The 25173-nt window shown below is 49.3% G+C and overlaps 1 protein-coding gene and 1 long non-coding RNA gene across 9 annotated transcripts in view; one reads left to right on the forward strand and one right to left on the reverse strand.

The window, feature by feature from the left end:
• Window positions 1-4988: 4988 nt before the first annotated feature.
• On the reverse strand, window positions 4989-8040 carry LOC128119356 (uncharacterized). 2 transcript variants are annotated; one of them, XR_008221511.1, is made up of 3 exons: window positions 6968-8040; window positions 6661-6865; window positions 4989-6398 (listed from the first exon to the last, which is right to left on the reverse strand). It is a non-coding gene; the product is annotated as an uncharacterized LOC128119356 (long non-coding RNA). The 2 variants fall into 2 exon arrangements; XR_008221510.1 differs by having other exon boundaries at window positions 4989-6402.
• A 108-nt stretch (window positions 8041-8148) lies between these two features.
• The window catches only part of Tfdp1 (transcription factor Dp-1), a 44579-nt gene continuing 27554 nt past the window's right edge, over window positions 8149-25173 (forward strand). For 2 of the 7 annotated variants that reach the window (XM_052751709.1, XM_052751712.1), the window contains exons 1-2: window positions 8205-8311; window positions 9012-9086. In XM_052751709.1, the coding sequence (XP_052607669.1) occupies window positions 9075-9086 (12 nt within the window). In that variant the 5' untranslated portion in view covers window positions 8205-8311; window positions 9012-9074. The other 5 variants (XM_052751708.1, XM_052751710.1, XM_052751707.1 and 2 more) reach the window with 5 other exon arrangements.

The raw sequence follows: 25173 nt of genomic DNA on the forward strand, positions 1-25173 counted from the left end.
CTTGCCAATCAAGAGTTCTATAGTTGGCAAAGCTGTTCTTCAAAAGTAAGGGATGTGGGGGCTGGAGAGGTGGTCCATTGGTTAAGAGCACTTGCTGCTTTTCCAGAGAACTGGATAGCTTGGTGGCTCACAATTATCTGTAACTCCAGCTCTAGGGGATTCCAGATCCTCTTCTGACCTCTGCAGGTCCCTGCACACATATACACAGGCATACATGTATACACAGAAAACTTAAAAATAGGGGAGATGATAGGATGTTCTTCAGATTAAAAATGAAAATGCTGAGGGACTTTGTAGCTTGTTTGTTTAGTTGGTTGTTTTGGTCTTTCAAGACAAGCTTTCTCTGCATTTCCCCGGGTGGGCTGGAACTCAGAGATCCACCTGCCTCTGCCTCCTGAGTACTGGGATTAAAGACATGTACCACCACCTCCCAGCATGGCTTGGTCTTTTTAATTTAAAAAATTTATATGTATGGGTGTTTTGCCCATACATGTATCTCTGTATGTGCACCACATGAATGCCTGATGCCCACGATGGTCAGAAGAGGGCATTGAATTCCCTGGAACTGGAGTTACAGATGGTTGTGAGATAGCATGTGGGTGCTAGGAATGGAACCTAGGTCCTCTGGAAAAGCAGCAGTACTTATAACTAGCAAGGCATCTCTCCACCCTCATGTGGTTTGATTTTTAATTTCATTTTTTTTCTTTAGAGGCAGATAGACTGAAGCCCATGTCAGTCTGGAGAACACTTTGTAGCCCAGGCTGGCCTTGAACTCATGGCAATCCTCTTGCCCCAGACTCCCAAATGTGTGAATTTCTGGTATGGCCCATCATCACACATGACTCTTATTCTTTTTCTAATAGAATTTAAAGAGGAAATGCATGAAGTAAATATGAATTTGCTAGTGGGCGAAATATACAAATGTGTAAATAGTAAGCTCAACTAAAACACAAATTGGCAGAATGATAAAGAACAGATCCCAGTATATACTGACTATAAAAGACTTAAGCTCTGTGAACACACAGTGGCTGAGAATGAAAGAATGGGGAATGGTCAGTGCAAATAAGCCAAAGAAGATGGGAGTGGTTATTCCATGTTAGGACAGACAGACTTCATGCCAAAGAAGATGGGAGTGGTTATTCCATGTTAGGACAGACAGACTTCATGTCAAAGAGGATGGGAGTGGCTATACCATGTTAGGACAGACAGACTTCATGTCAAAGAGGATGGGAGTGGTTATACCATGTTAGGACAGACAGACTTCATGCCAAAGAAGATGGGAGTGGTTATTCCATGTTAGGACAGACAGACTTCATGTCAAAGAGGATGGGAGTGGTTATTCCATGTTAGGACAGACAGACTTCATGTCAAAGAGGATGGGAGTGGTTATTCCATGTTAGGACAGACAGACTTCATGTCAAAGAGGATGGGAGTGGTTATACCATGTTAGGACAGACAGACTTCATGCCAAAGAGGATGGGAGTGGTTATTCCATGTTAGGACAGACAGACTTCATGTCAAAGAGGATGGGAGTGGTTATTCCATGTTAGGACAGACAGACTTCATGTCAAAGAGGATGGGAGTGGCTATACCATGTTAGGACAGACAGACTTCATGTCAAAGAGGATGGGAGTGGCTATACCATGTTAGGACAGACAGACTTCATGTCAAAGAAGATGGGAGTGGTTATTCCATGTTAGGACAGACAGACTTCATGTCAAAGAGGATGGGAGTGGTTATTCCATGTTAGGACAGACAGACTTCATGTCAAAGAGGATGGGAGTGGTTATACCATGTTAGGACAGACAGACTTCATGCCAAAGAGGATGGGAGTGGTTATACCATGTTAGGACAGACAGACTTCATGCCAAAGAGGATGGGAGTGGTTATACCATGTTAGGACAGATAGACTTCATGTCAAAGAGGATGGGAGTGGTTATACCATGTTAGGACAGACAGACTTCATGTCAAAGAGGATGAGAGTGGTTATACCATGTTAGGACAGACAGACTTCATGCCAAAGAGGATGGGAGTGGTTATACCATGTTAGGACAGACAGACTTCATGCCAAAGAGGATGAGAGTGGTTATACCATGTTAGGACAGACAGACTTCATGCCAAAGAGGATGAGAGTGGTTATACCATGTTAGGACAGACAGACTTCATGCCAAAGAGGATGAGAGTGGTTATACCATGTTAGGACAGATAGACTTCATGTCAAAAATGGTCACGAAAGACATGATGTAAAAGGGCCAGTTGCGGCCGGGCGGTGGTGGCGCACGCCTTTAATCCCAGCACTCGGGAGGCAGAGCCAGGCAGATCTCTGTGAGTTCGAGGCCAGCCTTGTCTCCAAAGCGAGTACCAGGAAAGGCGCAAAGCTACACAGAGAAACCCTGTCTCGAAAAACCAAAAAAAAAAAAGGGCCAGTTGCTGTAAGAGCTGATTCACCTAGATAATATAACAATTATAAATATATAAGCATCAAACACCACAGCTCCCAGGTAGAGCAAATGGAGCAGACGGGAAAAGCACACAGGTTTAGAATAACAGTCCAAGTTTTCATTGCTTACTTCAATATTGAAAATAACAACTAGACTGCTGAATGAAGAAATCGGCTGGACCCCCCAAGCTGGTACAGGTCACACCTCCCAGTGGCTGTAAGGACAGTGCTGTTCTTTAATCACAGGGAATATCCTCCAGGGCAGGGGCAGGGGCCGGGTCCCTGTTAACATTTCTTATACTTTGTGATAGAAACAGCACCAATTGGCCAGTGAGCTCCAGAGATCTGCTTGTCTCTTCCTAAACCCTGGCCCAAGTGGTATGGCAGTGTTTCTCAACCTGTGGGGCATGACCCATTGCAGGAGTGGGGGTGGGATGGGGGTGGGACCAAATGATCTTTCCACAGGGGTCACCTAAGACTATCCTGCATATCAAGTATGTACATTACGATTCATAACAGTAGCAACATTACAGTTATGAAGTAGCAACGAAAATAATTTTATGGTTAGGGGGTTACCACAACACGAGGAACTGTAATAAAGGGTCGCAGCGTTAGGAAGGGTGAGAACCATTGATGTTATGGCTTTTTATATGGATGCTGGGGATCTGAACTCAGGACATCATGCTTCTACAGGAAACATTTTACCCACTGAACTGTCTCCTCAGGCCCCATGATGGAAATTTTGATTGTCAATATGACTGGCTTAGGAAATGCCTAGGATATGAATAAAGCACACCTCTGGGGATGTGTAAGGGCATTTCCAGAGACCTGAGGGCTCTGACCAAGTCAGTGGATTAATCCCTCAGTGAAGTCATAATATGATGGCATCATTGAGAGAAGGCGAAATGGAGGAGGTGGGGCCTATCGCCCGGGATCAGGTCACTGGAGACATGTCCTTTGGGTTAATCTCATCTCGACTCCTTCCTGTAGCCCTGTTGTGTAACACGTTGCGAAGAAAACATCTGCTCATCCCAGATAGAGAACCAAGCACAGGACAAAATGAGGCTCCCGCTAGAGCCCATCGTGGTGAGCCAGTGAGTTTTACTGGTGTTACTACAAGGATATGAGTGAGCAGAAATGCCCCTGGAGGGGACATGCGGGCCTTCGTGCTCACAGACACGCACCAGGGGGACCTGGAATGTTAAACACAAAGGGTTGTTCCTTCCAGGGAAGGAAGGAATGCAAAACCTGTTTTACACCCAGAAGGCTGGAGTGGACATGTTTTCTAGCCGGATGACGTTTGCGCAATCTGCATGGCCAAAGACTTTCTGGCACCAGACCCTCCTCCTGACCCTTCTTGTAAACTGGTTTTTCTTAGTCCATCCATGGAACTCATCTTTGTGGAAGGTATCACATATAGTCAATCTTTAGAGCCCATCTTTACAGAAGGTGTCGCACATACCTTATGAAGAGTTCCGTCATAGTTGTCTGCTCTGAGTTAGCTTGCTTTGTTTCTCAAAGAGATTTAGATGTGCTCTGTTGTGTACGTGGTATTGAGCTAATCTTCACAAGAAAAGTTTTCACCAAATTGTGCTGTGTTTAAATATCCCCAAATTAAATAACTCGGATTCAGACTTTGTCTCCCATGGCTCTTGTCTCTGTGACCTGTGAAGATCGCAGAGATCCCCACATGACCCAAAGACAGCTACATCACCAAAACCCACCCCAGAGACAACTCATGAAAACTGGAAACCTGGAGCTGTTCGCACAACTTGCAGGCATCTCCACGGTTGAAATGTGTAGCTCAGTTGGTCATAGTCTTTTCCACACCGCTGGGCTTGTCTGGTTGTCTCTCGGCAGTCCCCACTGCTTACATAAGCTTGGGGAGGGAGGCTCCTAGTGCATCTGGTATCAGGGACTTCTGGAAGCTCTGGAGTTGTTTACTTCCTGACTTTTTTTTTTTTTTTTGGAATGTGTGTGTTTTTGCCTGCATGTATGGATGTGCACCATACATATGTCTGGTGCCTAGAGGCCAGTAGAGGGTGCCAGAGCTCCTGGACCTGGAATTACAGGTGGTCATAAGCTGTCGTGTGGGTGCTAGGAACCGGATCCCAGTCCTCTGCAAGAACAGCAAGTGCTCTTAGCTGTGGAGCCATCTCTCCAGCCTCTACTTCCTGAGGCTTAAGGAGCCTCCCTCAGAACATTAGGAATCCTCCCCACAGGATGGAAATGGTACACAAGAACCCCTTTCAATCGCCGCTTCCCAAGGGGTGAAGAACGAACGGCTCCTCTCAGCTACATTCTTCTTCCACCATGATATCCCCCCCACCCCCCGCCACCCCGAGACAGGGTTTCTCCGTGTAGCTTTGGTGCCTGTCCTGAATCTCGCTCTGTAGACCAGGCTGGCCTCGAACTCACAGAGATCCGCCTGGCTCTGCCTCTGGAGTGCTGGGATTAAAGGCGTGCGCCACCACCGCCTGCCACCATGATATTCTGTTTGGGGTCAGATGACCATGAAACCATGCGTCAAAATACATCTTTCCTCCCTGAAGTGAATTCTCTCGGGTATTTCTGTCTCAGTGAAGACGGCAGGAACTAAGGTGCATATTGGAGAGTACGTCTTATTGGAAGTCCATTTATTGTAGTGCTTCCTGGCTACTCATCACCCAAGAAACAGGTCTGTCTGTCACAAATTATAAGCAAAACTCGGGAAACCGATCCGCTGTGACGCTTCCCCCAAACCACCCATTCTATGCATTCTCTGGCTCCACTGTTCAGCCTGGTCAGCACTGGTTTCCGACTCCTGTCAATTTGGCTCCCAGAATGCGATGAGGACCCTCTGCAGCCTGCAGCGAACTGAGTTAATGGCTCTCCGAAACAATCCACAGTGAAGGCGGTTGTCATGTAAAGTTACTTGGCAGAGTTAAGAAATCCGCCCCTGTTAAATACACATGGGAGGCAGGTGCCACTCACTTCCCAGGGTTGAGACCAGGATGGTGGCTTTCTTTTGTTTTCCTGTTACCTGGGGGAGGGGAGGGGAACTAGAGAATCTAGAGAATCGGAGGACTCCTGGCTATCTGAAAGCTTCCATGCATGATTTCAATCCTGGCACACAGAACCAATGTTAATTAAATGCTTGACAGCTTAAGGAGGTGGGGCTTAGCCAAAGTGGCAGGAGCAGGTGTAGTCAGCATAAAGGTGGTTAATTGTAAAGCCATGCAAAATAGGGGTGTCCAGTAATAATATGTTGCATATTTCTGAGGGAGGCCTTTGGTCTGTGCTCCTCAAAGCTCTTCATAGATGTTAATTAGCCCAGCACTTGGTACAGCTCTGACCTCTATATTACTAATCAGCTGGCTGGGTCATTCTGCTTTACCCAGATACACATGATCAGGCAAGGAGACGATTCCCTAGTGCTAGTAATCCCAGCCCTTACATGCCCGACGTTTATGGGATGACTGGCAGATCCAGAGGCTTACAACTCTGTTCCCTGAGAGCCAAGGGCCTATTGCTCCAGGCTCTAGAAGCAAGCTTATGGCTCGAGCTACCGAAGTTGGAGGCTTAGATTACTCTGGGCTTTAACTACCAGCTGCCACGACACTTGGCAGCTACCAAAATCCTTAGCTTCCATCAGCAGCCATGGGTAGTGTCTGCTAGTGCTGCAGCTCTGCATGGGTGCTGCGTGCTGGGAACTGATTATTGTTGGAGCTTTCAAGCCTAGAGTAAGACTGTTACCCCTTAAGGCTTGGCAACTCCCTGGAACTCTTCCAACGACTGGTACCCCCGTTTCTCTTCTCTGCCTCATCATGGCCTTCTACATCTTGGCTCTTCACCTTCTGGTGAGGTCTTCCGGTTTCTGCTGCGTCTTGCCCCAGAACTCGCTCTGGAACTTTTCAGAGTCCCCCTTGCGGCTGTCACTGCTCTGCGGATGCCTTTGTCATTTCTTCATATTACCAGTCTACCTTGTAAAATAATAATAATAATAATAATAATAATAATAATAATAATAAAAGTGTACAATCACTCGAGAGAAGCTTTCATTGGACAAAAGACTCACCCAGCTTACTGAAAAAGTGAGCCAAATATCTCGTTTATATAGTCAGGAATTGGTTGTGGCAAGGATGTTTGCACCAATCACAGTCCTTCTGCTGGGCCACTAGAGGGAAACCCCCCCCCCCCCAACCCCTGTGTCCTGGGTGAAAATGGTTACTGGAGCTTACCAAGGCTTGTGATGGCTGGCACAAAGTCTGGTGCAAGCTGTTGAAATAGTCATGTCTTGGATGTTGCCTCTGGAATCACGGTTCTGCTTAGCAAGGAGCAGCTTCCTTAGAGCATCGAAAGAGTGTTCGCAACAGGACAGCAGCCATGACAGTCCAGTCGGATGCTAAAGAAGGGCTGTGGGACTGAGTCCTGGGACCCAGGCAGCTAGGCAACAGAGAAGGACGTGTCAGTCCAAGAGTCGAATTGGCCTGGCCCCCAACATCTTAGCTTATTTAAAGGAAATATGAACATTTAAAGGGTGCTTACACCAACATCCATCACTGGCATGAACAGTTCTCTTAACCGCACTCTGCTCTTCAGTTGCACATTCTCGGGGAAAGTAGGGCCATTCTGTCTGAACCATTTGGACTGATTTGGGGGGCCTGGCGTATTCTCTGCCCAGGCTCTCCAACTTTAGTCCTAAAGGAGTGGTCTCCAAGATGGACTGAGTCTTCAGGGCTCAGGGTCTACCAGACCCCTCCTGGGACGAAGTGGATGGATTCTGAAGTGAAAGGAGCAAACAAGCTGTCTTTCAGGCTGCTTCCTGCCCTGAATCATTGACAACCCAAGTTCAGGCCATGTGGCTGTGGAGGTCAATAGTTGAGCAGTAGCAGGGATCCCCATGTGTCTGCAGTGTCCAGTATGTGTATGCATCCCAACAGTCTTCACTTTATTCTGTGTAAATATACAAGACTCCTCGCCCTGGGGTGCACATACAGATACTTTAAGGCACTCCCACAACTCACTTCTTTTTCCTCATGTGCACATAGCTGGCCCTTCTGTTTGTATACACACACACACATACACACGCATGTTTTCTGTGCGCAGACAGACATATATGTATACATATATGTATGCACAGAGGGTTTCCTGTATATATGTTCAGGCGTGCACACACGACTCATACTCCATGCATACATACATGTATACAGCTATACTATCTGCATATACACGTGTGCCCACATGTGGCCCTTCTACGTGTACATGCAGCTAGGGCACACACCACAGATCTTTCTCTGTTGGCACGCTCTCACAAGCACGCACGCGCGCGCGCGCACACACACACACACACACACACACACACACACACACACACACACACACACACACACACACACACAGAGGCAGACACGTGGCCCTCTATTCCCTGCGCATGCACACAGACGTGCATACAGTTGGCCCTTGGTGTACACACAGAGGCGCGCACACACGTGGCCTCCATGCGCACATCTAGGCGCGCGCAGCGCTTTTCAGTGCGGGCGGTCTCCAGCCGAGTCCCGCCACACGCGCACGCGCGCACAGGCCCCTCCCCTATCCCAGGGCGGGTAGCACCGGCGAGAGGCGCGGGAGATGAGCGGCGGGAGGAGGAGGAGGAGGAGGAGGAGGAGGGCGCCGAAGGCGCGAAAAGGCGCGCAGGCGCGCTGCGCCGAGCGGGCCCGCCGCCGCCCACGTCACCGCGCCGCGCGCACGTCACGCCGGCCCGACGCTCGGCCCAGGGTGAGCCCGCGTCCCGGCGCCGCTGGCTCAGGGCAGGGACCGCCAGGGCCGGACCTCCGGGCCGGCGCCCCCGCGCCCCCGTCGTCCGCCCCGCGCGCCCCGCCGGCCAGCCAGGTGTGGCGGGGGCGCCGGCCGGCCGCGGCGGGAGGGCGCGGGCTGGGCGCGCGGCCCCGTTCCCGCCCCAGCCCGGTTCCCGCGTCCGGCTGCATCCCGCCCGCCGCTCAGCCTCAGCCCGGAGTCGGCCTCGAAGCGGCGTGGCGTGGGCGGCGGGCAGGGGTCCTGGCCACCCTCCGGCTTTCTCCGCGCCAGCGCGCAGGGCTGGTGGCCGGGCCTAGTGACAGGTGGGGCGGGCGGGCGGGCGGGCGGCCGGGAGCCCACCTGTCAGAGTGGTCGGCGGCATCTTGGGGTCTCGGCAGCCCGAGGGCCTGCTCCGGCCCGGGCGGAGCCACGCAGTGTCGTGTGCCCAAGTGGGGGGCCTTGTGCCTCGGTGGGGCCTGTGGTCAGACGGGGCCCGCGCGCCCAGGTGGGGTGAGCCTGACGGCTGCGCCTCGCTCTGCAAAGGGTCGGGGTCTGGCCCCCGCTGCGAGTGGGAGCTGCTGGTGGCCGCAGGGAGCATTTCCATTTGGAGAGGTGACTTAGAATCCCCGTGTGGGACCCGCTTGGCTAGCTCTCCTGTCGGGATTGTGCAAGAAAGGCCCCTGCTGCCTGGAGGCCCTGCCTCGTGCTGGTGGGGAGATGTTTCCTTTGAAATGCGATGTCTGTTAAACTTCTTTTTTCATTCTCACTCATTAATCGTCCCCTTCCCTTTTACCAGATAAGTCCGGTTTCTTCTGTGGAGGGTACGCAGTTACAGCCTTGATTTCCTGGATCTGGTAACATGGCAAAAGATGTAAGTATGGTTGCTTCGTGCTGCAGACATGTTAGCCTGGTGTGGTTGCAGTTTTCTCTCTGTTTCAGAGTGGCCGTACGTGCACGGCCGTGGTTCGTTTTTACACGCAGGAACTGGGGTGGAGGTGAGGGATGGAGAGCCAGTAGGTGGATGCCTCCCCCTGCACCAGTGAGCTCTGTCACCTGAAGCCTGTCACGTTATTTGTGGTTGGATGATGCTGTCTTGATTTTCCCTTCATCTAGCTAGACTGTTTAAATAAATAAATAAATAAATAAAAAATGAATACAACTCTCAGTTAAAATGAATGTGTGAAGGGGTTGTTGTGTGTTAGCGGGTTTCCATACAGGAGAGCTGTCAACATGGAACTTGCACAGTACTTTGTTTTTTTTGTAGTATGGAGGGCCATAATTCAGCTTTGATGGATTGAATATCAACTACTTGTTTGGGCACATTTTTCTCAGAAAGATGCCATTTGGTGATTAATGACACACGGTGGAAATGCTGGTTGGTTTAGCTTTACATTTATCGTGAAGTTACTGGATATTTTGAATAACTTTTTTTGTTTTTGAAACAGGTATGGAGAGCTAGGCTCTTAGTCTGAAAAATGCAGTCTGTAGTGTTGGTCACATACATTTTTGCAATATCATTTTCACTCCTTCCAGCACGAATTGTCTCCTTTTCAGCGTTTCTCAGCATTCACTGCTCTGTGACTATTAGATTTCTGACTTTTCCCGCACAACCTCAGAAATACAGGCGGACATGCTGCGTCAGCTAGAGTTGTGTCCAGGTGTAGTGGAGCTGCATCTGGGGTGGGGCCAGGTACAGGGGCTGAGTCCTGGCCGCTGACTTGAGGCCCTCAGGACTCAGCTGTGCTTAATGAACGACCCCCGTGGGCCAGACGGTGCCTCTCTCCCTGTCACCAAACCCTGGGCCTGCTCTTGGGAGTCACGTCAGACCCTGGGAGACCTTGCAGAGGTCACCTGAAATCGCAACCGTGTGTGGTATTGGGTCGATTGTGTCGTGTCCAGCTGTGTGTTTGCCCCGACTCTCCTCCATGTGTTTGCCCTGACACAAGACATGCTGCTCAGCACATGCCCACAGAGGAACCAGATTTGGTAAATGGTTTGTAAATGGGGTACTGGCCCCCGTGCCTTCGTGAGGCTGTATTACTGGCACGGTATAATCTCAGGGAGCATTACGTGTTTAGTGAGTCAGCGTGCTCGGAGTCTTGTCTTCTTAGATTTGCATTCTTCACTCCCCTCTCCATGTGCTGTGTCCCTGGGGAAGGGGGCCGGTTCACTCTGATGACAGGTGGTCAGGGTCTCCCATCACACCCAGAGTGTGAGGCCAGCTGGTTTGGGGTTCTCCATTGTGGTGTGGCTGGGCTGGTGCTGAAGCTGAGTCCCACCACACGTACTCACAGGCCACAAGTACCCAGGCAGAGGTGAAGTGGCCCTCTCTGTTTTCAGGCTAGAAGCAGAGGTTGTGGACAGTCAAGGGGTGGGCCTTTTCTGTAGCTAACCATGTTTTTATGTAGGATGTGATGTTTGCATTTCATAAAGGCACTTTGTAGCCTGTGCTGAAGGAAAAGAAAGAGGCACCACTGAAGTTTTCTAAGCACTTGATGCTTAGGATGAAATCTAGTTATAAAGTATAGCCAGTAGACCCGACACCCGTGAGAGTGGAGTTCTAGGTCATTATGGAAGAGGACCAGGAAGGGTAGAGAGAAGACAGAAATAGCTTAGGGGTTTCTGCTCCAACAGATGCCCAGGTCGATGAGCAGTTGAGTCGGTCCCCTATGAACTGCAAGCAGTTACCAATAAACAGGATGGGGATGGCAGGAGCTGATTATGTTGACTTGGCAAAGGATTTCTTCCATGAAGGACAAGAAAGCTGATCTGGGAAGGTATGGGAGTGGGCAGGAGAGTAAGGAGTGATGGTGGATGGGATGGTGAGTGCCTGCAGATACTCTGGGATGCCCGCCTCCCTGTGGAAAGCTTGTGTGTAGAATGAGCCATGATGACCCTGCCGTAGAGGCTGGCGAGGCCTGGTAAGGGGGGTATGTCTTAGAATGTGAATGTCTTCTCCCAAGGTCAGCCTAATGCTGCCTGGGGAGTTGTGCTTCTTACTGGGAAGATTGCATTCTTAGACTTGCCAATCAGAAAATTTCACCCTCATAGACATGCCCCGAGGAGTGTTTCCTAGGTGATTATAAATTTGGTCATATCAACAATGCAGATTAATTATCACAAGTCCAACCCGACACCAAACACATTTTAAATCTGAGCATTCCATCCCTGGACCTTAGAGGCTCATCTCCTAAGGCAAGATGGTTTTATAGTTCATCGACATGAGCCTCAAATCTTAACATTTCTAACATTCTTCAAAACCCTAAAAACCAAAAACCCTGGCTGTTGAGATGGCTCGCTCGCTTGCCAGACCTGATTGCTTGAGTTTGTCCCTGGGACCTGCATGATGGGAAGAGAGAACTGACTCCCACAAGTTGTCCTCTGGTTGCTATGTATCCTCTGCATACTCCAGTAGTGCAAGGCCCAAAATTGTGGAGGGCAAACACCAAACCGTGCAGCTCCATGCCTGCTGTCTTGGGCTTGTGATGCAGTCCTCTGGGCTGTAGCAGCCGTGGGTAGCCTTGCCCCCTTAGTACCACTGCCTGTAATACCTGAGGCTTCGTTCTAGGGTCTGCTCCGTTTTGTGCTTGCAGCTTCCCTTGGCAGATGTTCCTTGGTCTGGTCTTGATAGATCCTGTGTCTTGAGATCTCCATTGCAACTGAGGCTTTACCTTTCTGGCTTCATTCGGTGGCCTCTCCGCCTCTTTGCAAGGACTTCAACCCTGCCCCCTCTTGCATGCCTGCAAAAACCATCCTGTGGACAGTGTCAGGTTCCGCTGTCAGCTTGAGGAGATGGCCCCTTCCACTAGGGCTGGAGTGACCTTCTGTGTCTTAGCAGCTAAACTTGGGAAAATACTTCCCAAAGTAGTTGTTTTCATTTGATGGCGTTCTCGGTCCAAGCTCTTTGAAATAAGTTTCCATTTTCTTAAAAAAAAAAAAAAACCAAAACCAAAAACACTATTATTATTGTGTGCGTGAGTGTGTATTGGTGCATGTCTACATGCATGCCATGTTGTGCATAGATACCAGGATATAGATAAATCTGTAGAATTATTTCTCTCCTTGCCTCTTTATGTGGGTTCTGGGGACTGAACTCAGGTTGCCAGACTTGCTCTTCCCTTCTGAACCATCTTGCCATCTGGAGTTGGCCTTTTTACCAGTTGGACCTTTCTGTGAGTGAGTCTTGCCCTAAGGATGCTTTTCCTATTTCTCAGTGCAGAGTGTGAGGTTTCCCCTCACTTACAGATGTTTTGTCCACATCTTCCTGGCCCTCTATCTTCATGCTCCTTCTCACCGTCTGACTTAGAGCAGTCAGCAGTGACCGTGCGGCAGCCCGGATGCCATGCTGTCTTGAAATCTACTCCACCAGACAATTTAGCCCATTGCTTTTGAATTTGGCCTCCGATGTTAAGGGCATGACCAGATTGTTTGCCAGAACGTAACACAGGTGGCCTCTAGCTCAGCTCCCAATAGAATCCTTGTTCGTTCCCCTCTGAGACTTCATGAGCCTGGCCTTCGGTGGCCACATTTCTGTGGACATTCTGGTCTTTTCGAATGCCCACCCGAATGGCCTAGTAAGTTTTGCTTATAGCATTCCAGGCATTCTTTACACCACAGGCCTGCAAGTCGTGGACCAGGTTTGTCACAGCAGTGGCCTATTCCTCCATATCAGTTTTCTGTATGAGTTACTTTTCTATCATTGTGACAAACGCAACTTAAACGAAGGTTTATTTGGCCTATAGTTTGAAGGGACCATCATGGCGGTGAAAGTGTGCGGGAGGGTGCTAAGGCAGCTGGTCATGTGTCCATGGTCAGAAAGCAGGAAGATGGATGCAGGTGCCAGCCGCCTGCCTTCTTATCCCTTTTATTTAGTGTGAGGCCCCAATCCATGGGATGGTGCTGCTCACATTCAGGGTGGGTCCTCAAGTGAAACCTCCCTGGAAATAGATACCCAGAGGAGTACTCCTACGCCATTCCAAATCCAGTCAACCTAACAATGAAGATGAACCGTCACAGTCGTCCTTCAGAGACATCTCCTCATTCTAGGCTTGTTTTCATACAACTATGAAGTTTTGTCTTTTTAGTGGTTGTTTGACATGTAGCATTGCACACAGTTGCTACTGAAGAGGTGAATTCATATGGAAAGTGAACTACAGTGTAGTTCAGACCAGTGGTAGCTGCCACAGCCTTTATCCACAGGCAGAGAGCTACTTTTTGGAGAACAAATCCACTTGGTTCATTTTCCTGCGTGTACTGTCCCTAGACTATCCAGTTCTGACTTAGTGGATGGATAGAGACGAAGACACTTGGGTGTCGGAATCTCCCAGATTTCAAGTGTCCAGGCCCTTCATAGCGAAGAGAGCTGGTGTTGGGGTGGATAGGGCCAGGTTTTAGCTGCTCCGGCCGGAGTGCAGAGGTTGTTGAGGAGGGCCTGCTGGCATCAGCGTTCTGGGACGAGGGGGTTGGTATACAGAGGTGGAAGGGCACCTGGCCCTCTTGCTGTGAGCGTGTACATTGCTGAGGGTTCTGTGGCTTCCAGGGTCAGTCTTAAATGGTTACAAATCCATTGTGACCCTGAGGATAAATCCTTGGAGGGTGACTGTGAGGTGTGTGTGCACATGTAGTGTCTTTGAGTTGTCAGATTTGTTCTAGAAAGACAATGCCAGGAGACCACTGTGGGTGTTATCAGGCTATTGGAAAGCACCCATTTTAACTTTCCCTCTCCAGCATAGACTTCAGCAACATTTTTTTTTTTTTTTGTTTTTTTGTTTTTCGAGACAGGGTTTTTCTGTGTAGGTTTGGAGCCTGTCCTGGAACTCACTCTGTAGACCACGCTGGCCTCGAACTCACAGAGATCTGCCTGGCTCTGCCTCCCGAGTGCTGGGATTAAAGGCGTGCGCCACCACCGCCCGGCAACAATTCTTTAAAAGTTGCAAAACTTGCTTAACCTGATATAATAGAAATAATAAATTTTATCTTGTCAAAAAATTTTAGAAATGAGCTGGGCATGTTGACATGTATCTTTAATTCCAGCACCTGGAAAACATAGGCAGGCAGATCCCTGTGAATTCAAGGCCAGCCTGTTCTCCATATCGAGTTCTAGGTCAATAGGGCTACATAGAGGGACTCTTGTCTCAAAAAATAAAAATAATTTAGAAATTAATATTTTCCTCTTTTTTTGGATCTCCCACTTTTTTTTGCATCTGTTTATAAACCTAAGGAGAACATACTTTGAATTTAAAACATTAAAAAAAATGATGTGTGCATGTGGGTATGTGTATGCATGTGTGAGTGTGTATACCATGTCATACATGTAGAGATCAGAGGGCAACTTTCAGGAAGTAGTTCTCTGTCCAACCATGTGGATCCTAGTATTGAACTCAGGCCACTAGTCTTGGTGACAGGTACCTTTACCCACAGAGCCATCTCACCAGCCCCATACCTTGAGTTTTAACATCAAATACTGATGATTTGTAGGGAGTTGGGTTTTTGTTTTGTTTTGTTTCCTTTTTACAAGTCTAGAGGTTGAATCTAGTGCTTTGCTGATGCTAGATTCTGTCGCTGAGCTACATTGACAGCCCTCTTTTCATTCTGTTTGAGGCGTAGTCTAAGTAAGTTGCCCTTCCTGTCCTTGAATTCATTCTGTAGTCTCTCTGGCCTTGAACTCACAATCCTTCTGTTTCAGCCTGAGTACTGGGATTACAGGCCTGTTACGATGCCTGGCTATAGTTGTTCTTCTTTGGCGTGACCCTCAAGATTTTCTGAGGCTGGAGCTGGAGAGATGACTTTGTGGTTAAGACTACTTGCTGCTCTTGCAGAGGACCTGGGTTTAATTCTCAGCAACCACATGGTGGCTCACAACCATCTGTTAACTCCAGGTCTAGGGGTCTGACACCTTCTTCTGACCTCCAAAGGCACCACACATGCATGTGGTGCACATATACATGCAGGCAAAACACTCATACATAAAAATAAATAAATACATCTTTCTTTCTCTTTTTGAGACAGGGTCTCTCTCTCTCTAGCTCTGGCTGTCCTAGAACTCGCTATGTAGACCAGGCTGGCCTTGAACTCAGATCCTTCTGCCTTTGCCTCCCAAGTGCTGGGTTTAAAGGTGTGGGCCACAACACCCAGCACAAAAATAAATCTTAAAAAAACAAAACAAAACGGTTCTCGAAGGCCTAGGTTCACTCTGTGATGTAGGGTGGTGGCCCATCAAACCATTTGAGCTGCTGCATCACTTCCTAGTCCTTGGAGGTCTTATTTGTAGACTCTGTTGTTTGTTTTGCCTTTTAAGTGTTGTGGGGGGGATCCCTAGGCTCAACCTCCAGTGTTGTGTGGGGGCAGTTTTTGTTTTTCAGTGGTTTTTTGTTTATGTTTTATTTTTGGTATTAGGTATTGAAACCAGGGTCTCATGCATGCTGGGAATGTGCTGTAACTCTGAGCAGCTCTCTCAGCCCCTGGGATTTGAATTAAGATATCTTACTGTGCATGCAAGAAGACAGGAAGGGAGAAACTGGGAGTTACTCTTTAGTCTCTGCATATGTCTTGTGGCTGAGTTTGGGGTCAACTTTAAAGTCACACCTATCTCTGGTCCAGTTACTGAAGATGATACTGATTTAGATCTTTCAGCAACTTTGCTATTCTTACTTCAGTCATTTGTTGGAAACAGTGTGGCCTAGAAGACAGACATTTGCCTCAACATCAGTCACATAGATGGCCCCAGTGCCGATGCTTATAGGTTGGTTGACTCCCTCCATCTGTGGTACTTGGTGTATTCCTCCATGCAGAGCCACAGCCTGCAGGTGTGGGACTGAAGTCTTGAGTTCTGCATCTCCAGGGTGCTGCTTTCAGAATGCAGGGCATGCCTGTTTTAGGAACGTGCCAGGGACCAAGGCAGCTGTTGTAGTTGGGCAAGAAAGTGAAGTTCTGTGCTGTGGGGCAGCCACTTCCTGCTCAGTGAAGCCCCACCTGCCCTAGCTATTCCTGTGGTAATTGCTGTCTGTGTCCTAGTCATCCACCGTTGGTAGTACTTCATTCTCCCTTTCCAGAGCTGCCCTGTGACACCAGGAAGTGGGACATAACAAACCTGGACAGTTAGCTACCCGGCAGCTCTCCCAGGGAGTTGTGCATTTGGGTCTGTTGTGTAATGAAGTATCATTTGGTGTCTTCTGGCAGGAGTTAGGAGCCTGCAGGAAATTGCTTGATTTGAGGCTCTCGCAGATTCTGTGGCCTATCTGCCTCTCTAGGAAGACCAAATCTACAGTCACAGCACCCTGAATGCACATAATCTTGTCAGGAAGGGCCGAGGCTGGGAGGGACCCCTGAACCCAGCTATACACGGGCAGCAGAACTGAAGGTGATTCGGGACATTGGGCTTGGTGGGCCTGAGGGAGAAAGAAGACGTGAACACTGCTGTTCTACAGGTGAGCACCACAGTGCTGAAGGGGGCCATGTCCTGCCAAAGAAACTGACCGGGGTCTCCTGATCTGGCGTTGGGTCTGCGGGTGGGAGAGAAGGTGGCAGAGACATGTTTGTGAGGGATGGTGCCTGGCTGTTTCCACCACCCCCTACATGATGTTTTTCTTTGGTAGAACTAGGAATTGAATCCAGGACCTCAGACATGCTGGTCAAGTGCTCTTATCACTGAACTATAGCTCCAGCCCTGACTGTTTTCAAGGGCTGTCCTTTGTACATTGCTGACCACTCCTCTTGTCCCTGATCCTGGCATCCTCTGCATCTTAACCTCCTTCAGAATGCATGTGTGGCTCCTGCTCTTGATATGCCAGCCCATTCCTCTCCCTTCTCCAGACTCTGGAAAATTCAAATCTTCATAAATACTTTTTGAGTTTATCTTCTGTCCGTCAGCTAATCTTCACTTAAAGGTTTTAGATTCTTCCCTGCGAACATGGATTTTTGCTGCCCATTTGGGGTGAGAACTGCCTTGGGCATTTCCTCAGAGCCCTCCAAGTCTTTTTGGCCTGTCCAGTTCTTACTATTCACTGGACATGCTGACTTGCTCTCTCTAAACCTACACCTCCCCCCCCCCCCCCCCCCCCCCCCCCCCCCCCCGGACATTTCTGCCTGCTTTCTAGGAGGTGAACCTCTGTTTCCATGGACCCTGTGGTCACCAGTGGATGGCTTAGCTTCTTCCTCGTGTATCCACAGCCTACCAGATCTTTCTATGCTGGGATTCCTGCCCTTCCTTAGGAAGAGAAACAGCCTAAGTGTTTCATCCACTTATTCAGCATTCAAATGGTACAGGAAGGGATCGGAAAGGCCAGTGCTGGGGCATCCAGAGTCATTGCTGAGGTTGTTACGGTATCAATGCCAGCCGTGTGGGTTTTTTTTTTTAAATGCTTTTTACAAAGATTTTTATGTGTATGAGTGCTTTGCTTGCATGTATGTATGTGCACCATGTACACACCTGGTGCCTGTGTAGACCACAAGAGGTCGTTGGATGCCCTTGTGGGTGCTGGGAACCAAATGTCGGTCAGTCCCCTGCAAGAGCAGCAGGTGATGCTGCAGCCCTTCCCCGGGCCTGTGTGTGGCCAACCCCAGAGGTGTGTGCAGATACGCCTGTGGTGTGTGGTGTGACCCCAGTGCTCTCACCCTTTGTTCTTGCTGTGCTATCCAGCATTTTGACCTAGGCTTTTTCATGGCAGCACATACAGACAGGTGGTTAATACCCTCTCTGGAACTTACTTTATTTCTGTTTTGTTTTTGAGATAGGGTCTTGTTATGGAGGTTTGAGCTCAGGGTTCACCTGTCTCACTCCCCTGATGCCCTGATTCTGAGATTACCAATGTGTGCTCTCACTATTGGCTCTAATAGTGCGTGCGTACACCTATGTGTTTGTGTCCTTGTGAACATTTGTGCACATGTGTGTAGAGGTCACCCTTGGGTGTTTGTCAGGTGGCATCTCCCTTGTCTTGTGAGGTGAAGACTCACTGGCCTGGAGTTTATAGTTTAGAGTAGGGGTCCACCTGCCTGCTTCCTCGGTGCTGAGATTTTGCACCTGTCTTTTTTGTGGGTTCTGGGGCTTGAACTGAGGTCCTCATGCTTCTGTGCAAGCACTACTGAATGAGCTGTCTTTCTAGCCTTCTCCACGTGGTTTAAAACTGCTTAGCTTACAGATACACAGAAGTTGAGAGATTGTGCTGGTGGCCTATAGCCCTGTTGTCTTGTCTTAGAGTAGCCGTCAAGTAGCTGTGTGTTTCGGGATAACTCTTTAAAATATCCAAGGCATGCATGGCTCAGGTGTGGCCAGGTTTGGCTTGGTGGAAACTACTTGGGTTCCATTGTCTCACCCTTTCCCCCCACAAAAAAAACCTGGCAATACAACCCAAGGCAGTTAGCGGTCATTCATTATCATCACGTGGCACTGGGACTCCCCACGGTTTCCCGAGTTTGACATTTAGATGGGTCTGTATCTAGATCATTTTCCCCAGCTGCCTGTTCTTTGTAGATGTCCTTGTTGACTCCACTCTCACTGGGCTGTTGGTTTCTCCTGTTCTAGAACCTTCTCCCAAAGGTGATAGAGCTGAGAAGGTATTGAATGAGGTTATGAGGCATGGGCTCATCTTTCTGAATGGGTTCCATAGCTAGGCCCAGCCACAAGGCAGAGTCTACACACCTGACCCAGGTCCTGACCCCAGAATGTGAACCCCAGGATGGCCATGGTCATCTGCCATGGGGGTGACACAAACGTTGTCTGCTGTAGTGTGCCTTGATTTAAGCAAGACTTGATGGATGTCCTTGTAGAATGGGGCTTGACTTCCTGTGGATTCTTGGAAGCAGCATTCCCAGGTTAAGGATCAAGGGTGGAGAGAGGGGACGGCCAGGGGCACACCAGTTCATCGTTGGGGGCCTGCAGAATTCCTCCAGTGATGGTGAGGAGGATGGCTTGTCTGCATTTTCCCATCAGATATCTGCCTTTTACTCAGTTATGGTTCTTGTTTGTGAACAGGGTTTGCCTGTTGTTTGAATCAAGTTGGTCTTTATTTTTGAGCTTCTGACCTCCATGGATGTTTTGGTTTTGCTTGTAGAGTCCTTGCATGTAGTCTGATTGTATGTGATTAACTCTTTTTAGAAATTGCTGCTATTAATGACTTTACCCTCATGTTTTTACTGATTATGTTGCTTGTAAAAGTATTTTGTCTGAGTAAAATGTGCTATAAAAGGCAGCTCTGGGCCGGGCGGTGGTGGCGCACGCCTTTAATCCCAGCACTCGGGAGGCAGAGGCAGGCGGATCTCTGTGAGTTCGAGGCCAGCCTGGTCTACAGCGCGAGATCCAGGAAAGGCGCAAAGCTACACAGAGAAACCCTGTCTCGAAAAAACCAAAAAAAAAAAAAAAAAAAAAAAAAGGCAGCTCTGATTCTTTTTTTTGTTTTTGTTTTGTTTTGTTTTGAGACAGGGTTTCTCTGTGTAACAATCCTGGCTGTCCTGGAACTCATTTTGTAGACCAGGCTGGCCTCAAACTCAGATCCACCTGCTTCTGTCTCCCGAGTGTTGGGATTAAAAGTGTGCGCCATCACCATCTGTCAGCAGCCCTGAATCTTAAAAGACTTTCATACAGGCTGTGTGTATGTGTGTGTGTGTGTGTGTATGTGTGTATGTATGTGTGTGTGTGTGTGTGTGTGTGTGTGTGTGTGTGTGTGTATGCACGCATACACATGTCTGTGCCTCACCTGGGTAGAAGCCAGTGGTCGACATTGGATATCCTCTTCTACTACTCTGTACCCTATTTTTATTTATTTATTTTTTCAGACAGAAACTCACTATGTAGCCTTGGAATTTACTATGTAGACTAGGCTAGCCCTGAACTCACAGAGACCCACTTTTCTCTGCCTCATGAGTTCTGTGGTTAAAGGCGTGTGTGACCATGCCTGCTGGCTTACCACCTTATTTCTTGAGACAGTCTTCACTTAACCTGGAGCTTACTGCCTGGCCGTTAGGTGCAAAGGGTCCTCCTGTCTTTACCTCTCACTGCTAGGATTACACGTCTGTCCTCCCATGCCTGGCGTTTAGGTGAGTTCTGGGAATTCAAACTCAAGTCACCAGGCTTGCATGGCAACGTTTTACCCGCTGAGCCACCTCCCCAGACTTGGGGGAGCTATTTGGCCATCATTTAGCTGTTTTTCCTTTTTCCCTGTGGCTATAATATCAATGACTTTCCCCCCTCCCGTTACTAAGTATGGGCCTCACACCCAGTAGATAAACACTCTGCTGTTGAGCTGTGCCTCAGTCCTGTGTGTAGCTTTCAGCGTTTCACACAGGTCTGCTGTGTACTGATTGGTGTTGGTGGGCCTTGACAAGATGGCGGCTCATGAGCCCTTGCACCTGGTCCCTCCTGCCATATTTGTGAGGATAATGCCTGCATATTGTCCCGCTTCTTGGCAGGTATCTCCACATTGTTGGGTGTATGTTGGTAACCCTGGTTTCAGTTTATGTCTCTTGGTGGCTGAGATGTTAGCATGCATCGTTTGCTGGAGGCGCTCAGGTTGGCCTCTGTCACGTGCTCACTCACTTGTCTTTCAGGTGAAGGAGCTGGAGTGGCTGTTGTCTGATGTGGTCCTGGATTAGAGCTTGCTTTCTTTCTCCATTTCTATTTTGAGATCATCTCTTCCATGTTGCCAAGGCTGGCCTTGAACTCCTGGCCTCAAATCATCCTCCCACTTCTGGAATAGCGAGGACTTTAGGTCTGTGCCACTGTGCCTGGCTTCTATATTTTTTAATGGTTCTTTTTGTAGTGCTGGGGATTAGGAGTTGGGCAAGCATTTACATGCCTCTTTGTTTTTGTGAGTCAGGGTTTCTCTGTGTAGCCTTCCTTGGCTGTCCTGGAACTCACTCTGTTGACCTGACTGGCCTCAACCTCACGGACATCCACCTGCCTCTGCCTCCTGAGTGCTGGTATTAAAGGCGTGCGCCACCACCATGCAGCTACAAGTCTCTTTTAATGAGAAATTTTTATTTCATCAATTTTCTGTAATTTTCAAATATTGTTTCTACCCTCCCCCCCCACCATGTAGCTGTAAAGTTTTCTCCAGTCCCGCCTAGCCCTGTGGTCCCACAGCCGCTTATAAAACAATCACTCAGAGGCTTAATATTATTGACAAACTGTATGGCCTGTGGCAGGCGTCTTGCTAGCTAGCTCTTACATCTTAAATTAACCCATTTCTATTAATCTATGTTTTGCCACATGTTCCGTGACTTTACCAGTCTGCTGGCATGTTGCTCCTGGGTGGCAGGCTGGTGTCTCCTCTATCTCTGCCTTTCTTCTTCCTGTCTCTCTCTTGGATTTCCTGCCTGGCTTTAACCTGACTCACCATAGGCCAGAGTAGCTTCTTGATTGACCAGTCATAGCAACACATATTCACAGCCTACGAAAAGACATCTCACAGCACCCCCAGCCAGATTTCATTTGTTAGGCACATTTGTAGAGGCCATGTCTTTGTTTCCCAGCAGGTGGTCATGGCCTTGGTAGCAAAGCCGTGTGTCCTGGGTGGGGTCTTGGCTTTTTCATGTAGTTTTCAGGTGTCTGCAAGGTCTAGTCTGGGGAGTCCCCATGCAGGACAGCTTCTTGGAGGCCTTGGGGCCTCAGTGCCCTTTGGGTGTTCGGGTGGGCTTCCTCCCTTCGACCCCAGCATGTGGATTTTATGCTCTTTAGCAACCGCCTTGTACCTTATTCTGCTGTTGCAGGTTGGCCTTGCTCAGCCCTGCACTTCCACATGCTGTTGTCTGCTGGAAGCATGTTTGTGATACTTGGTAGATGAACGTGCAATCTGCTCCAGATATGGTGGTCTTTGTATTAATAATGGCTGTGGCTTGCCGCTCTGGCACAACCCTGATGAAGACCGAGGTGTTTCAGAGGGCTGGGCCCTGTGGTTACCCAGAATCTGCAGCATCCCTTGCCTCAGGAGTGTGGCTGGGGTGGGGTGGCCTGAAGGACTCCCTGGCCTACTTCCTTGTGGGGTTCTGTCCCTCAGACTGTCAGGGGGACACTCGGTTTCTTCTGAGGCATCAAATCAGGCAACTTCTCAGTGAAGAACATGGATGCAGAGCTCAGAGCTCCCCTGTGCCAGGTCTCTTGGTCAGAAGCCAGTTGGTAGGTCAGGCCGTGCTGCAGGCACAGACCAGAGGTTACAGTTGCTCCCAGGAGGCTGCCTTCCCAGACAGGGGCTGTGCCAGACTCTACTCAGGCACCTCAGGGCTGCACAGTTCCAGCCAGCCTGGCCTGTTGTGCAGCATGCGGGTCAGGAGAATACTCAAGTGTGGTTTCAGGAATTAACACTGTTCAGTGCTGTTGGAGGGACTGTCTTTCAGGTTAACAATGCATAGAGAGGAGGACTATGGGACACCCCCGAGAGGAATGCTGACCAATAGTGGTGTGCTCCCAGTTACTGGAGTCCAGCTGCTCTGGGTGAAAGCTGCTCCTAAACAGGGCTGTCTGACCAAAGCTGCAGGGGCAGCTTTATATACATACACTTGGAGAAGCTGACTGACCACGGTAGCTGTCACATTGGGACTCATAAGAACGCTAGAAGGTGGTGGCCATATTGACACCGTGATTGGAGATTAGCATGTAGCCAGCAGGCCCAACCTTTCTAGGGCTCAGCTCTCCAGCAAGCTCTGAAGTTTACATGTATTTTGTGTCTAGTGAGGTCAGTGGCCCACCTTCCCTAGGGTATGTAATTACTTCAGTCCTCCCTCACCTGTGGGGTCTACAGAGGCCTCACTCGAGAGAGGGATGCCCACAATTAGGCCATGCACAGGTACAGTCCTCTCAAAGCTTGGTCTGTCTGTCCTGACATCCGAGGGAAAGTAACCTCTCAGCTGCCAGACAAGTGAGTAGATTTCGCAGCAGAACCCAGTGTGCTGCTGCAGGTTCCCTCTCAGGCTGCCGAGGGCCTCCTTTCCAGGTGTCCTCAGAGCTGTCTTCTTGACCCCTTAGGCCACCCACACGTTGAGCTGCTGATGAGGATGTATTGCTGACATGATAGGTTTTTAACATCGGTGTGTTACTTCATTTGTTACCTGTATCCCCAAAGATGGCAAGAGGGTTCTGCCTGCCTCAGCGTGTTTCCTAAAGAGCTTGTTGTGTTCTCATGGTTGTGGTAGAAGGGTTAATTCTTAACTCTTCTCTCAGGTTTTGGCTGGTGAAACAGGAAGCTGCCGAGATAATACTTTTCCTAGTGGTTTTTATGAGGGCATGTATTCATGACCCCATGCCCCTATCCACTCACGTGAAAATGAGAAAACACAGGGGGACTTAGAAAATATCAGAACAGGAGAGCCTCAGCAAAGGATTCCAGCAGAAGGTTTCCCTTGCAGGCCCTCACTGCCTGGCCTTCATGGTAGGAATACTGTCTCGTGCATCCCAACCTCATAGTCAACATTGTTCCCGGTTAGAGGTCAGTGTTCAGACCGCCTGGCAGTGCCCACACCCATCACACAGGTGTCCTGCAGAGAAAAGAGATGGGCAGTAGAAAAATAAGTCAGTTGCAGACTGGGAAGGACTTAGGGAAGAGTCATGCAAGGCAGATACCTGGGGAGAACCACCTTGCATGAGCCCTGGGCGCAGCTGTGAGTAGTGCCCGTGCCTCGGCTGGCCCCACCTGTCCTGCTGAAACGTCTGCTTTTGGTCTGCATCTGATAGCATAGCCGCAGGGCTATGATTGTGGTCACCGATGCATTTATAAAAGGATGGCGGTGATGACCATTCTGGGCTGTCATTGAGGCCGGTGCTGTCATGTTTATGAAAGACGGCCATTGGCAAGCTCCAACAAGATTTGCTAAATGAACAGAATGGCCTGTAGGTCTCTGGTGTTTGCTGTTGATGAGTTGACTTTTGTCATTCCTGTTCTCTGGAAGGGGTGGTTGTGGACGTTGTCGTGGTCATTGTGGCCATTGTCATCTGCTGCTGTTTCTTACAGTACAGTCCTGCCTAGAGCAGGATAGAAGAGACCAGCCAATGTCAGCAGATACTTTTCTTTTCTTTTGTGAGAATAGTTCATGTTGTCCCCCTGGAAGTTGGCTGGGTTTTCCAGCTTAAAGGTATTGCAGGAGAGCAAAGTCCAGTACGCTTACTTGGTGTCTGATATACTAATGGAAAATGGGCAGAGGGGTGGGGGTGTTGCTGGGAACCTTGTGAGTCATGCGGCTACTCGGGTCAGTTACCACCCTTAGATATGCTGCTGTCATGATTGCCACTGGCCAGCTGGGACTTTATAGCCTTGGATGTACCTGGTGTGACCCTGGAAATACTGTGATCAGGTCACAGTTCCTGTAGAGTAAGTGGTTGGTGCTCATGGGTGACATTGCTATTCTTTGCCACATTCTGCCACAGTAGCCTTTGGCCTCTACTCAATTCTATTCTGCGGCCCTAGTTTGGGAGGGGAGGGGAGCTGCAGCAGGTCTTTTCTATGTTGCCTCCCCCCAGAGCCAGGAAGGACAAGCAGAGAAGGGTGTGGCTCACACAGCAGCCACTCATGCTCTTGGGGTGCTGTGTGGCAGTGTCACGGTCCACGGGATGGAGTCCAGTCTGCATCAGTGACTCTGTTCCAGGCCAGGCTGAGGATGTTTTCTGCTCTCTGTGGGTTCTTGTCCTTACCATTGGTCAACCCATCTGGTCCCACTGTCCTTTGTAATTGCCTCCAGGCAGGGTAGGTGCAGCTGGAGTGTGAGCATGTGAGTATAGCTATGCATTCCTGTCAGAGTCCCGGAGCTGTGGTGGTTCAGCATCCTCCCTGTGTAAAGCTGGGCTTATTCAGGTCCTTTTAGAATGTGCTCAGTGGCCGGCCACTTGGCCACTGTTAGTCACCTGGTGCTGTGCGACAAGCATCCTCAGAACCTAGTGGCTTAAGGTGACGGTGTACATGCATCTGTGGTCCTCCTGCTTCTGGGGTGGGCAGGCTTGTGCATTGAGGGGCTTAACTAGGAGCACCTGTCTTGGAGTT

This window comes from Peromyscus californicus, unplaced genomic scaffold (genome assembly GCF_007827085.1).
Source record: "Peromyscus californicus insignis strain IS unplaced genomic scaffold, ASM782708v3 Scaffold_23__1_contigs__length_62951481, whole genome shotgun sequence".
In the NCBI taxonomy this organism is placed as follows: Eukaryota; Metazoa; Chordata; class Mammalia; order Rodentia; family Cricetidae; genus Peromyscus; species Peromyscus californicus.